This window comes from Chionomys nivalis, chromosome 21 (genome assembly GCF_950005125.1).
Source record: "Chionomys nivalis chromosome 21, mChiNiv1.1, whole genome shotgun sequence".
NCBI classification, from domain to species: Eukaryota; Metazoa; Chordata; class Mammalia; order Rodentia; family Cricetidae; genus Chionomys; species Chionomys nivalis.
Window position 1 is genome coordinate 20,963,017 of NC_080106.1, and position 14,671 is coordinate 20,977,687.

At 43.3% G+C, this 14,671-nt stretch overlaps 2 protein-coding genes across 2 annotated transcripts in view; one reads left to right on the plus strand and one right to left on the minus strand.

The window, feature by feature from the left end:
* The window catches only part of Cfdp1 (craniofacial development protein 1), an 84,186-nt gene that overhangs the window by 26,917 nt on the left and 42,598 nt on the right, over positions 1-14,671 (minus strand). The gene's annotated exons all lie outside the window — the stretch shown is intronic.
* Positions 9,377-10,093, plus strand: LOC130863907 (V-type proton ATPase subunit F-like). Its single transcript, XM_057754245.1, has 3 exons — positions 9,377-9,400; positions 9,646-9,981; positions 10,079-10,093. Exons 1-3 carry the CDS (start codon positions 9,377-9,379, stop codon positions 10,091-10,093), a joined length of 375 nt encoding a protein of 124 aa, XP_057610228.1.

Genomic DNA, 14,671 nt, shown 5'->3' on the forward strand with positions numbered 1-14,671 from the left:
CAGGTCGCGGAAAATGACAAATGGCCAAAAATCACAAAACAAGCAAGTACCTGCCAAGCCATTTCCTTAGCACGATTCTTTTTTTTTTTATTGAAAAAAAAAAAAAAAAAATTTCCGCCTCCTCCCCGCCTCCCATTTCCCTCCCCCTCCTCCCACCCCTCTCCCCCTCCCCCCCACTCCTCTTCTCCTCCCTCTCCAGTCCCAGGAGCAGTCAGGGTTCCCTGCCCTGTGGAAAGTCCAAGGTCCTCCCCCCACGATTCTTTTTTTTAAATGCACTTATTTTTACTTTATGTGCATTGGTGTTTTGCCTATATGTATGAGGGTGTCAGATCTTGAAGTTACAGACAGTTGTGAGCTGCCATGTGGGTGCTGGGAATTGAACTCAGGTCCTCTGGAAGAACAGCCAGTGCTCTTAACCGCTGAGTCATCTTTCCAGCCCCCACCCCCCCAGCCCAATTCTTACCGCCTGGAAGCGTATAGTTCAGTGGTTTGTTAGCAAAGTCTCAGCCTCGCATTACCTCTCACTAATACTTAAGAACATATCCATCTTCCTAAAAGAAATCTGGTGCCTCCCACCCAGCTAGAACTTCCTTTGCAGCCAGTGTTAATCGTGCACTCCTGACCCACCTTCCAAGTGCTAAGACGACAAGTGACAAATGCCCGCCACCATGCCTGGCTTTCTCATTCTCTTCTTGTGGAGTTCTTGCTCCTCTCCACTCTCCTACTCACTCCTACAGTTCAGGCTGGCTGCTGGGACTTCTGAAATGATACTCCTTACTGTTTCTTTTCTGGTCACTCTTATTTCTTTATTTCGTATGTATGTATGTATGTATGTATGTATGTATGTATGTATGTATGTATTGTTTTAGACAAGGTCTCATGTATTCCAAATTGGCTTCAAACTTGATCTGACCCTTCTGCCTCTACCTCCTCAGTGCCAGGATTATAAACGTGACACTACAGGTGGCTTATTTAATGCTGGTGATTGAACCCAGGGCGCTGCATATACCAGACAAATACTCTACAAGGCAAAGCCTATCCACAGCCCGAACACTTGGGTTTCTCTTTTGTTGTTGATTGTGTGTGTGTGTGTATGCACACACATGAAGGTCAGAGGACAAGCTGTGGAGTAGGTTCCTCTCTCTACCATATGGGTTCTGGGACCTGAACTCAGGTTGTCAAATGTGGAGGCAAATACATTAACTCACAGAGCCATCTCCAACTCTTCTAAAGAAATGAAACAGTAGCTTTATAGGTATCAAAATCAGCTGATCAGAATCTAAATGACTTTGTTTTAAGATCATATTTCTAGATCTGGAGGATTAGGAAATGACCCTATAACCAAGGGAGCGACAACAGCTCCAGGGCCTCTTTTAAATCTTAAGACACCATCAGCAATCAATCACTGAGAGAAAAATTATCTGGGGGAGGAAATAATTTCTGGTTACTCAAATATAACCTGATTTAAAGGAGACTGCTGTTGTCTGGTGGGGTAAGGATGTTATCAGCCTGCTTTAATAAGATGCCTGGTTAAAAATGTTTTCTTCTTCTCCCCTATCACTCTGAGATATTCACACAAAACTCAACACTTATATTGCTCTATTCAAAAGTTTCTTTTCTGAATTAAACATCAGTATCCACAGGTCAACACATCACTCAGTCCTCATCAGAGAAGCTTCTATTTGCAGTAGATGGTGATTAACACAGAGACCCACAGCTGGCCATGGTGCAGAGAATAACAAACTGAATGATGTTCAGTCCTAAATGGAACAAATACTGCACTCTTCCCCTGCCCCGCCCCCCAAGCCCAGTTCACGCCAGAAGAAGGGAGGAAAGAGTGTAAGAGGCAGAGGCAGTAGATGACTACCAGCAAACAGTGTCTTCCGGACACAGCCAGGCAGTTGCACGTATGAACTCACAGTAGTTGTGACAGCACACACAAGACCCGTGCAAGTCCATGACAGACCAAATCCCAGCATCGAGTGGGGAGCTGGGCACAAAATACCTCCCCTAGCCATGGAGTTGTTGACAATCGCTAGCTGCTGGGAGAGAGACAGTTTTCTCTCAGTGAAGTCACCGGTAAGTCAACCACACTCCAGTAGATGACATCCAAGAATATTTGAGTGACACAAATAGGTCTTGATGGGTTTAAGAAAAAGGTGAGATGTTGGGTGGGTATGTAAAGGGGGTATATCTAGGAAGACTTGGGAGAGAGGAGGTGAATATGATAAAAACATAGGGTATCAAACTCTTAAAAATTAACAATTTAAAAAAATCATTGTCCTTTGGAAAAGGGTAAAATTGGAAGGTGGCTTGGACTGGGGCAAAGCCCAGTGTAGGTGCTTGTCCTGGCATTCTCACAGTAAAAAACAGAAAACAAACAAAACCCCCTCAGTTTTATTATGTTTCTGCAGTAAGAGAAAAGGTGGAATGAAAAACCTCCCCGCAAATGGAGTCAGAATAGAAAGCCCAAGACAAGACATAGAAGCCCCTCAGCAGACCTCACTTCTCTGCCACACAGGTTCTTCTCGCTTCTGGCTCTCATTTGCTCAGTGGGAGTCAATTCATAAAGCAGAGGAATGTTGTTTCAGCTTGACAGAAAGCTTTTAAGGACAGGGTCAGTGCAAGGACCAGATTCCTCATGAATTCATTAACAAGACGGGTCACCTTGGCCTCAGGGTTCATTCATCAGCAGGAAAAGCTCTGCTGGTAATGGCTGGTTGTTTCCTGCACACTCAAAATGCACAGCAGAGCGGTGGTCTCCATTGTGACTCTGCTTCCGGACTGGGAAAAAAATATTTTTACGATGACCACTCTTTTCTTAGGCTGGTGCACATTTGGCTCAAAGGCACTGTGGGCAAGCACAGGGCTTCCTCTCCCAGGGCACTTCTTACTGCTCCCTTTCCAGTCGCGTATGTTCTGATGCTGCTGCTTTCCTCAGCAGGTCTCACTGACAAGGCAAGTTTGTAAAGAGCTGTGTGTACATGCCGACAGCCGTAACCAGAAAGCCTCTGCAGGAATGGCCTGCCAGGCACCTGTGCAGCACAGCGTCAGCCGTACTTCTCAGGCTGCCATCCTTTTCTTCTTTCCCCGAGACAGGGTTTCCCTGTGTTACAGTCCTAGCTGTCCTGGAACTAGCTCTTGTAGACCAGGCTAGCCTCAAACTCACAGGGATTCGCCTGCCTCTGGCTCCCGAGTGCTGGGATTGAAGGCGTGCGCCACCACCGCCCGGCCCTGGCTGCCATTCTTGATCCTACTAACCATACTCCAAAGTGAGATTCAAAGCTACTAATGGAAACCCGAGCAATTTTGTTACAGTATACAGAAATGCTTTGTTTCATAATGCTGAGCTTGGAATCTGGCTGAGGGAACCCATGTAAGACCGCACAATTACCATGCTGTCAAGAGAAAACATGTGCTTCTCTCTGAAATAAGACACTGGTTGAGTTGGCAGAGGGCTCCAAAACACAACTCTGAGACAAACGCCTTGGTGCTGGGCAGGACACAGTGTATTCTGCATTGTGCTGACAGTCATAGGCAGGAAGGCTCCTTTGACCTTTAGATACATAACAGGTTTCAGCAGGAAATGAGGGCCAGGGTGGTTTGTGGGAAAGCTGACACTTTTCACAGCTTTGGCCTCAGTGTTTCTGAAGGAGCCGAAGAGTTCTTTTCCTCCTCTGCGTTTTATTTACTCTCATTTCTAAGATTCTCTTTGCACGCTTGGTTTATGTCAAGTAGCCAAATAAAAAGGCAGCATGGATCCATAAAAACAGCTCTCACTAGAACAAACAAAGGTTTCAATCTTTCAACTCTGCTTTGGTCCTTAGTCTTGCTAAGGTTCATTTCCCACGGTCTGTTTCACACGTAAAGTTCCAGTGGCATTTAACTGACACACATTCCAGCCTTGTGCTTCACGATGGCCTCACGCCTGAATGTCCCAGGCCGTAAGTGATGGTTCCACTCAGCACGTTGCACATTTACTGCTGGGACCCTTCCTATGTATCTGTGTGCTAGAGGTTTTAGAACCCTTTGCTGATTCTGGAATTTATTTTTCATTGTAAAATGTTGAGATCCGAGGCTTAGAAGACGGGTCAGTAAATCATGCGTTTGCTGTGCAAGTGTGAGGACTACGGTTCAAATCCTCAGGGCCCATGTAAAAGCCTGGTAGGTGTGACAGCCACTTGTATTTTTCAACACTTGGGAGACAGAGGATGGGTTACCAGAGGAAGCTGCTTAGCTAGACTAGATAGAATTAACAAGCTCCAGGTTCAACGACGGATCTTCCCTCATTAAGTAAAGTGGAGAGAGACTGAAGAAGCTACCTGATGTTAACTTTGTATCTATCTCCATATACACACCTGCACATGTACACATACACACAAGCACACATACAAATGCACACACGCGCAGATGCTTAATTTAAAAAAGACATAGAGAAAAACAGTACTTTCTTAATTATTATCACTGGAAAATGCTAGGACGTTTTGAGAAACTGCTGTTCATGGGGGTGACCATCCTTGCTGATGCTTCTTCTCACTGATACCTCTTCCTACTCCTTCCTCCAAGAAGAACAGCTGGAACTTTGGTGCACAACCTGCTGTGTTGAGACTAACACAGCTCCTGACAGCTTTAGCAGAGGCAGTTTGTTCTCACTACAGCTGATTAGCAGGAAGACTACGAAAGTTTGCTTGATCAGAAAGAGGAGAGCAGGCAGCAAGGAACTCACTGCTGTCATCACTTTCCATGCCCGCTGGTAGCTAAAGCCAAGAACAGGATTAAGACTTCTGCCTGACTCCTGTACACCACATAAACCTGCTCCACCAAAGCACAACCTCCTTTCCCCAAGTTCTTGAGGGAAGAAGGGAAACTCTAGAGGCTAGGTGGCTGGGTGGAGTCAGGAGCCTCTGTGCATCCTAGGACAAAACATTGCATATTGTGATGTCATCTATCTTGTTGATAATGTTTTGACTGCTTTCCTGAACTTTCAAGACTTTAAATTTTGCACAGAAGCCCCAAGCATAACAATATGGTAATAGGAGAACAAGATCATTTGTTTTCCTATTGTGAGTAGTTTAAAGTAAAGCAACATAATGGATGACAAGGAGTGGAATTCAAGGAACTTGAAACAATGGCTCCAGTGTGGACATGTGGCCTTCATAATGATCTCCTGAGAGGGTGCTCTCTTGCTTAAAGTATGTTGAATATTCAAGGTTTGCTAGTACAGACTTGATGTCAGTGCTGAAAGGTCACGAGACTGTGTCCTGGATCTTGACAGGGAAGAAGCAGGTGAACACAAACACAAAACACAAACTAAATAGCCTCAGGACCAGAAAACTTGCCAAACCTCTCTAAGGGAAATCTCAAGTGCACGTCATACCAGAAGACAGATAGGAGGCAAGAAGCAACAAAAACTAGATCATCTCCAGTGGTCATGCTTTAATTTTCCAAAACAGCTCTAAAAACTTCCACTCAAAAGAGTCACCATGCTGCAAGAGTCTTTGCCACCTCATTTCAACTGTAGAAACAAACCTCTCCAATTCCTTACTGCTTAAAAAAGAATTATAAGTCTTGTCAGCCAATAGGATTTCCCACCCTGAAAAATGACAGCTTCAGACGGGCGGTGGTGGCGCACATCTTTAATCCCAGCACTCGGCAGGCGGATCTCTGAATTCGAGGCCAGTCTGGTCTTCAGAGGGAGTTCCAGGACAGGCACCAAAGCTAGAGAGAAACCCTGTCTCGAAAACACAAAACAAAAACTAAGCTTCTTTTAGAAAGTGCACATGATCTCCTCTACCCTTTCATCTGGCAGCAGGTTGTTAAAGGCACAGTGAATAAGTATTGATTACAAACATGCACAACCACACAAAGCAATACCTCTTTATTAATAGAAGATTAATTTTTAAAAAAGCTGCTTAACCAGGAACCTGTCACAGACTGGTGAAGACTCGGGAGATCTGACACCTTACTGCAGGAGAGAATACTCATGTGGATCCTGGAACACAGAATGACGTTAGTGGGAATGTCTTGGCTAGGGCCTCCTGAATAAAGGAGAATAGAAAGGGCATGAGTAGATATCCTAGTCATGTTTTTATCTCCCTGGGAAAGTACCCAAATTCTTATATGTATGTTTGGTTATGGGATTTTCCTACACAGGCCTCAGGTCGAAGAAGCTTCCTTCTGTTTCTAGATTGCTGAGAGTTACTTCATCCTTCTTATGGCTGAATAACATTCCACTCATAGATACACAACATTTTGTTTATCCGTTTATCACTTGGTAGTTACTAGGCTGTTCTACTTCCCAGCACATTTGTGCACCAACTTTCTGTGTGGCTGTATTAATTTCTCACAGGTATAGTAAATGGAACTGCTGGGCCACATGCGACTATCTGTGTTGGCCAATTTTATGTCAGCTTGACCCAGGCTAGAACAATCTGACCGGAGGGAACCCAGCTGAGAAAATGCCTCCATAAGATTGGGCCGTAGGTAAAGAAGCCTATAGATTTTCTTAATTAGTGCTCAGGGAGGGAAGGCCCAGACTATTGTGGGTAGTGCCATCTCTGGGCTGGTGGTCCAGGGTTTTTTTTTTTTTTTTTTGATTTTCGAGACAGGGTTTCTCTGTGGTTTTGGAGCCTGTCCTGGAACTAGCTCTTGTAGACCAGGCTGGCCTTGAACTCACAGAGATCTACCTGCCTCTGCCTCCCAAGTGCTGGGATTAAAGGCGTTCGCCACCAGGGTTCTATAAGAAAGTAGGAGCAAAGCCATGAGGAGCAAGCTGGAAAGCAGCAGTCCTCCAAGGCTACTGTATCAGCTCCTGTCTCCAGGTTCCTACCCATTAGAGTTCCTGCCCTGACTTCCATCAGTAATGGAATGTTACCTGGAAGTGTAAGCTGAAATAAACCCTTTCCTCCCCAAGTTGTTTTGGTCATAGTGTTCCATCACAGCAGTAATGACCCTAACTAGGATAGTAACTCTGTTTATGCATGTATGCATTTGTGAGGAAATGCCAACTTCTTTCCTGTGAAGCACTTATATCTAATCAGCAATACAGAATGGTCTCAGTATGGCTACACCTGCTATGTTCAACCCCCCCCCCCCCCTCTCTCTCTCTCTCTCTCTCTCTCTCTCTCTCTAAAAAAAGGAGAAACAGCCTCTCTTTGTAGTGCACACTGGCTTGAGATTCACAATCCTCCTGCCTCAGGCTACTGAATACTGGGATTACACATGGTTTTTTTTTTTTGGTTTTTCGAGACGGGGTTTCTCTGTGGTTTTGGAGCCTGTCCTGGAACTAGCTCTGTAGACCAGGCTGGTCTCGAACTCACAGAGATCCGCCTGCCTCTGCCTCCCGAGTGCTGGGATTAAAGGCGTGCGCCACCATCGCCCGGCTTGGGATTACACATGTTGAACCTCTACTCCTGGCACTCATCTTTAAAAAAAAAAAAAAAATTATTTAATTTTTAACTTTTATTTTACATGTATGGGTGTTTTGCCAGCATGCACATCTGTGCATCACATGAGTGACTGGTGCCTGATGAGACCAGAAGAGGGCGTCAGATTGCTGAAACTAGAGTTACAGATGTGAGCTGCTGTATAGTGCTGGGAATCTATGCAGGCCCTCTGGAAGAGCAGCCAGTGCTCTTAACTTCTGAGCCATCTCTCTAGCCCCCCAAATTATTATTATAGCCACCCCAGTAGGAGTAAATTGGAATTTCATTGTGGTTTGATCTGCATTTTCCCAATTAATTATATACACCAAACTCTTTAAGTAAATATTATTATCTTAAATTTATTATAGATTTAATTAGCCATGATTAAAGTTAACAGATAACCTTAAATCACACTAAAATCCTTGCCAGAAACCACAAGAACAGACAGCATAAGCCTACTCACTGCAGGACTCTCCTTTGTCATAATAGAGATGAGAAAGGGACACAATTTTAACAAAGAAAATTAGCTGAATACCACAGTTACCTTGTTTGCAAAACAATGGGTAAGAAAACTCTGTAAGTAGACTCCAGGGTACATTAAGTGAAAACAAAAAAAGCTCTGAGACATATGAAGCAAACACAGCCATCTCTACTAGTAAAACTACAGCAAAGGAGTTTAATTTGTAAAGATAGGAAGGAAAAAAGTCCTTTCACAGCCACTGATGCACCTCTAGTGAAATACATTCCTAGGACAATCAGAATTGCAAAATAAAATATAGCAAACACTAACTGGCCATAGGCAGGAAGTGCACAAAATTAGACTGGATTATTGGTCACACCAGATCAAATGTCAGCTATCAAAGACAACAGGGAGAAGTGTCAAAGGACATGCGAACTTACTTGAAGTAGTAATGGCCATAGAGGATACAACTTGAGAATCAGTCTGGATGGTAACTATTGTAAACTGAAATAATACCAAGTATTTATATTTATGGATTCAGAAAATGAAAAACAAAAACTGAAAAATAAGTTCATGGCTTCTTTTACAAACACTAAGTAGTCACTATTGGAGGATGTTAATGACTGATCAGTGTGCAGACAGGTAAATAATTGAAAACAATCTCTTTTTCCCATATAAACTAGGAACCAAAGGGGAAGAAAGATCATTACTTAACAATACTAATAAAGACATAAATCTCTCCTCCTCCTGTCACAATTTTCCACACACTACTAGATTTACAGCCATCACTAGCTACTAAAATCACATTTTTTAAAATTTAAAATAAAAAATTAAGCATTTCCTAACTTTTACTCAACATTTTCAATACTATGCATGATATGATCTGTAATAAAAAACAAACAAAGCTGGGTATGGTGGCACACATCTTTATTCCCAGCATTTGGGAAGCAGAGCTAGTTAGATATCTATGAATTCAAAGCCATCTTGGTCTATATAGTCAGTCCAGGCCAGCTAGGGCTATGCAGTGAGACCCTGTTCCCAAAACAAACAAAAACTGCTCAACTATACGTGAGTGAAATCTAATCAAGTCTTTAGCTCTAATACCAGTTTGTAAGACACAAAGGCTAGAGGAACACATTAAACAACACTATGGACAAGTCAGGTGGGTGGCACATGCCTATAATACTGATACTTGGAGAAGACAGGAAGATCAGAGGTTCGAGGGCAGCCTGGGCTCCACGAGATCCTGTCAAAAACACAACAGAAAAATAATCTCTCTATGAGAACATGTCAAGCAAAATCCAGGATGTGGTAAACTCCATGGGATAAACACAATCTAGTTTCTTCAACATACACAGTTCATGTCTGAATAAATAAATATACACCAAGGCTCAAAAGGCAGAGATATATCAACAACTGCCCCTAGCGGACCTAACTGGTTACAAATGACTACAGAGCCAGTAAACACCTGAGAAAACCTCTCTATGAGAACATGTCAAGCAAAATCCAGGATGTGGTAAACTCCATGGGATAAACACAATCTAGTTTCTTCAACATACACAGTTCATGTCTGAATAAATAAATATACACCAAGGCTCAAAAGGCAGAGATATATCAACAACTGCCCCTAGCAGACCTAACTGGTTACAAATGACTACAGAGCCAGTAGACACCTGGCTGTCTGAGCAGGATGAAGCCCGGTGGCCCAGGCTGGCCCAGCTGCGGTCTAGCTGAGGACAACCTTAAGAATCTCCTGACTAGGGCATAGGGGAGCTTAACAAGAACCGCCACCCTAATTTCCTGGTAGTGGAGAAGGATACTACCATCAATGAGATCGAAGACACTTTCAGGCAGTTTCTAAACAGGGATGACATTGGCATCATTCTCATCAACCAGTACATCGCAGAGATGGTTCGGCATGCCCTTGACGCCCACCAGCGCTCCATCCCAGCCATCCTGGAGATCCCATCCAAGGAGCATCCCTACGATGCAGCCAAAGACTCCATCCTGCGCAGGGCCAAGGGCATGTTCACGGGCCGAAGACCTGCGCTAGGGCTCCTCAGCCGCCAGCCCCCTCTCACTACCAGGCCTCTGCCAGTTTGCCATCCTCTATTTAAGTTACAAGCCTTGGTTTCCAGCCCCTCCCTTCCTCTTCGCTGAGTGGCTCCTAAGCTGTTGGGGTTCTGCTGTTCAGATCCAGGCTGGTTAGGGAGAGAAAGCCCAACCATCTTCTCTCTCTACCCTCTCCTCCCTGTGCTGTTACACAGTGTCATTGTTGATATTAAAAGAATATTCTCTCAAAAAAAAAAAACAAAAAACAAAAACAAAAAAAGAATCTCCTGACTATACTTGCCAAGTGCTAGAATTATAGGAGTGTGGCATAGCACCAACTTAATTTTTAATTACTGAAGATGGGTAAAAATAAATAAATGTGCCCCATGAAATAATGATTATTTATTAAAGATCCTTAGGAAATCTTTTGTTTTTCTTTTTTTTCTCTGAGAGCTTTCTATCATTTTACTGAATCTCTGCTCTGTGACTTTTTGGGACCAGAAAAGACTAATTGTAGCTAAAACAGAATGCTTCTACACTCCACTGTCATTATCTCTATGTTTAAAAGAATTTCCACAGAGATCATAAAAATTCTTTTTAACGAATCTTAATTATACCAACCATGCCTCTAATGAAGCAGGTGCACTCCTCACATCAATATTACACAGAAAAAGAAGCTGGATCGCTTGGATGAACCAAGCTTTCCACCGGGGGAAGTGGGGACACAACCTTCACATGCTTCCTAGTTCTCTAAATAAATGAAGTCCACACAGGAAGAAAACCCTTCATTTAGAAAACGAATAAAAGCATCACTCCCGTCAGGGTGCCCAATACCTCCATGTCGACGGTTCTTCCTCTCCCAGCATGACAGCCATGGTCAGTTATAAGGGCCAGGATAGTGCCTGCCACACTCTCTCTGCCTTTGCTTCCTGGCTCCCACCTCCTTGGAAAAGCATTGTTACACAGTGGGAGAAGCCCCAGTTTTGAAGCTGGACAATCTCTACCTCCTAGTACACTAAGCAAACTAATAGGACTCTATGAACCTGTTTTTTTGTTTTGTTTTTTCTGTTTTTTTTTTTTTTTTAAGCGGATAAAGCTGTTCCCTAGTCTTAGAGATCATACACATTAAAAAGCCACGATAAGGGCTGGAGAGAGAGAGAAAGCGCAGGAGTTGAGTGCTTGCTGCTCTTAAGACCCAAGTTCAGTTACCAACATCCCTGTAGAGAGGCTCACAACTACTGTAACTTCAGCTTCGTAGGCTCCAACACCCTCTTCTGGATTAATTAGGTACCAGCACTCATGTGTATATAACCCCCTCCCACACAAATATATACACATAATTAAAAAAAATAAAACTAAATATTAAAGGGGCTGGAGAGATGGCTCAGTGCTCAAGAGCACTGGTTGTTCTTCCAGAAGACCCGGGTTCAATTCCCAGCACCCACATGGTAGCTCACAACTGTCTGTAACACTAGTTCCAGCAGATCCAACACTGTCATACAGACATACATGCAGGTAAAACACCAATGCATGTAAATTAAAAATAATAAATATTTTTAAAAAGCCAAGGTAGAAGCTCATTAAGTAACTATTCCCACCATTCTCTTTTGTATCCAGTGCTGCTCAAAGAACAGAGTGCCAAGTCACTACTGCCACCGTCTGAAGGGTGATAACATGCCTAGGGGAGCTGAGGAACGGAAAGAATGGCCCACAAAGGGATGCTGAATTACTTGCCTTTAAGACTTCCTCCTGTGTGAAGGGTAACATGGAGAACTGTGGTGACACAGAAACAGAAAACAGGTATGTAGAAGTCAGATAATCCTGAAGTAGGACAGTACTGATGGCTTCAGACACTTTTGTTGGGCCAGAGAGATGGCTCAGGGGGTAGAGGCTCTTTAAACACAGGCCTGGTAACCCAAGTTCAATCTCACAGCGGGCAGGAGAGAACTGACACCCCAAAACTGTCCTCTGACCTTCACACACCACTACTCATACCCACACACAAAATAAATAAATACATAATTAAATTCAATTGAAAAAGAATTTGTGTCCATCTGGTCACAGAATTGTTTCCCTTCATCACTGGGACTCTAGTCCTGGAAGACAGAAACTGTTTCAATCTTCTCTACATCCCTAGCAAAACACTTTGCCAAAAGTATTTTTTCATTCTAAGCAGTTAAACAAAGAAAGAAAGGGAAGTAGGGAAGAGAGAGAGAGAGACAGATAGACCAAGAAGACCAGAAGGAAGCCAATCTCACTTAAGAATGAAGTAACAGTTTGTGGAGTGCCTGTCACTTGCCCCACACAGGACATTACGGCGGGGAAGAAGTCCTAATGCCTGATGCCAGGCTTAGAGTCACATGAGCAAGAGACGGGCAGGGTTAGAGGAGTTGCATGTATACAGTTGGGAGCACCAAAGCCTCAATTGTGACAAGTGCATTTTAGTTCTACAAGATGTTTGGTAAGGTATACACAGAGCACACTCTAGCTACCTTTGCAGTTTTTTCTAAATCTACAATTCATTTATTTTCTTCTTTTTTCTTTTTTTGAGACAGGGTTTCTTTGTATAGCTCTGGCTGGAACTTGCTCTGTAGACCAGGCTGGCCCAGAACTCGCAGAGAATGGCTGCTTTTGCCTCCCAAGTGCTGAGATTAAAGGCATGCACCACCACTGCCTGGCTTCATTAATTTTCTTAATGTAATAGGAAAAGTATTGGGTGGTTTTTTTGTTTGTTTGTTTGGTTGGTTGGTTGGTTAGTTGGTTTTGGGGGGTGTGAGGAGGGACTGAGACAGGATTTCTCTGTGTAGCCCTAACTGTCCTGGAACTCACTCTGTAGACCAGGCTGGCCGTGAAATCACAGCCACCTGCCTCTGCCTCCAGAGGATTAAAGGCACCAACCACCACTAACCACTCAGCAAGTATTGTTTTAAATTTAAATATTGCTGTTTTGGGGCCAGCAAGACGGACTGGTAAATAAAGATGTTTGCTCTGCAAACCCGGTGACCTGAGTGAGTTTGAGCTTTAAGACCCAAATAGTGGAAGGAGAGAAACTGACTCTCACAAGTTACCTTCTGACTTCCACATGGGTGACATGGCACAATTGTGTCCACATATATACACATGCACACACAAAGTAAATGAGTAAGTAAATATTAATTAAAAAAATCTAACGTAACCTGGGTGTGGTGTTGGTGGCACATGCCTTTAATCTCTGCACTGGGAAGACGAGGCAGGCAGATCTTTGTGAGTTTGAGGCCAGCCTGGTCTATAGAGTGAGTTCTGGGATGGCAAAGGCTATTTATTATACAGAGAAACCCTGTCTAGAAAAAACAAAACCAAACAAACTAAAGAAGCTTCCCACAGCAACAGAGTACTCTTTGCTAGAACAGCAACAGGACAAATGAAGTATGCAGCTTGATTATTAGTCAGTAATCTCTTAGACAGGTCTAGTGCCATGGTCATATTAGGTGATTACATGGGGACATCATTTTATAAGTTGTCTGATGATGATTACTTAAAATAAAAGTATTCTGAAATTTATATAGAAATTTTGTTTTTATAAGAAATAAAATAGTTTAAATAAAACAAACTATACATTTATAATAAAAATAAACCTAAATCTAATAACACTTAGTTAAACCATGGCTCTTTTTGTTTTGAGTCAAGGTCTTGATATGTAGCCTTGGCTGGCTTGGAAGTTACTATATAGATCAAGCTGGCCTCAAACTCAAAGAGATCTCAAACTCTGATTCATTTCTTTAGTTTATTTTTGTTTGTTTTTGAAAGAGGGTCTCATCACTTAGCCCTGTCTGGCCTTGAATTCACAAAGATCCACCCAGCTCCACCATGGTTCTTTTCTTGAAGGTTTGTTTTAGTTTTGTGTCCATGCTTACGTGCATGTATAAGCGAGGGTCTGTTGACGCCAGAAGCAAGGTCCTGAATCATCTGAAGCCAGACTGATTACAGGTGGTTTTGATCTCCCTGACATGAGTGCTGGGAACCAAACTTGGGTCCACTGAAAGAACAGCAACACTCAAACACTGGGCCATCTCTCTAGGCTCTGGACCTTGATTTTTAAGTAGATTGTCTTTTTTAAGAAGTTGAATGGAAAGTAACCAAAAAGCATTTCCGCTGGGAACAAAGGTCTCCAAAAGACAGCAACTGATCTGCAAGCTGAATCACCTGCTTGGGTGACGCGGCACCGGTTCATTTGAAAGTGTCTGGCAGATAAACGATACTCGTTCACACTTGGGGACTTGACAGGCGTCTTCTCTGTCACTTCAAGGAGAACAACTGGCAACACTGGCTGCCAATGATAAATTCTGAGCTCTAGAATTTTGGAAAATCTGTACATACCACCACGAGCTGGATGACCTCCCAGTATTTTAAACGGTTTTCTGATGAAATTGGCAGTAATAGTAATCAACGTTATTTACAGAAACTGCCCAGTGAGGTCAGCCAACACTAGAAAAGCAGCATAATCCAGCAAGTATTTTCCAGCGAGTGCCATGCGGTGCTACAGATGCACAAAGAGCGTGGATGGCGCCCAGACTGTACCAACTGCACCAGAGGAAACCAGCGCTCCTCCCACGTTCGCACAGCAGCACAGGGCAGTCAACACCATCCAAACTGCTAAAATGTTCCTTTCTCAACTACCCATTTGCATAAAGCAATCTGTCACAGCAGATCACATGCTCACACAGATGTAAGGCCAGCTATGTTAGCCAGACACTAA

What these genes read in the sequence shown, in the direction of transcription:
- LOC130863907 (XM_057754245.1), top strand. Translation starts at nt 9,377, where the DNA reads ATGTCAAGCAAAATCCAGGATGTG. An exon ending in CAAGCAAAATCCAGGATGTG is followed by an intron (nt 9,401 to 9,645) that starts GTAAACTCCATG and finishes TCTCCTGACTAG; the next exon opens with GGCATAGGGGAGCTTAACAA.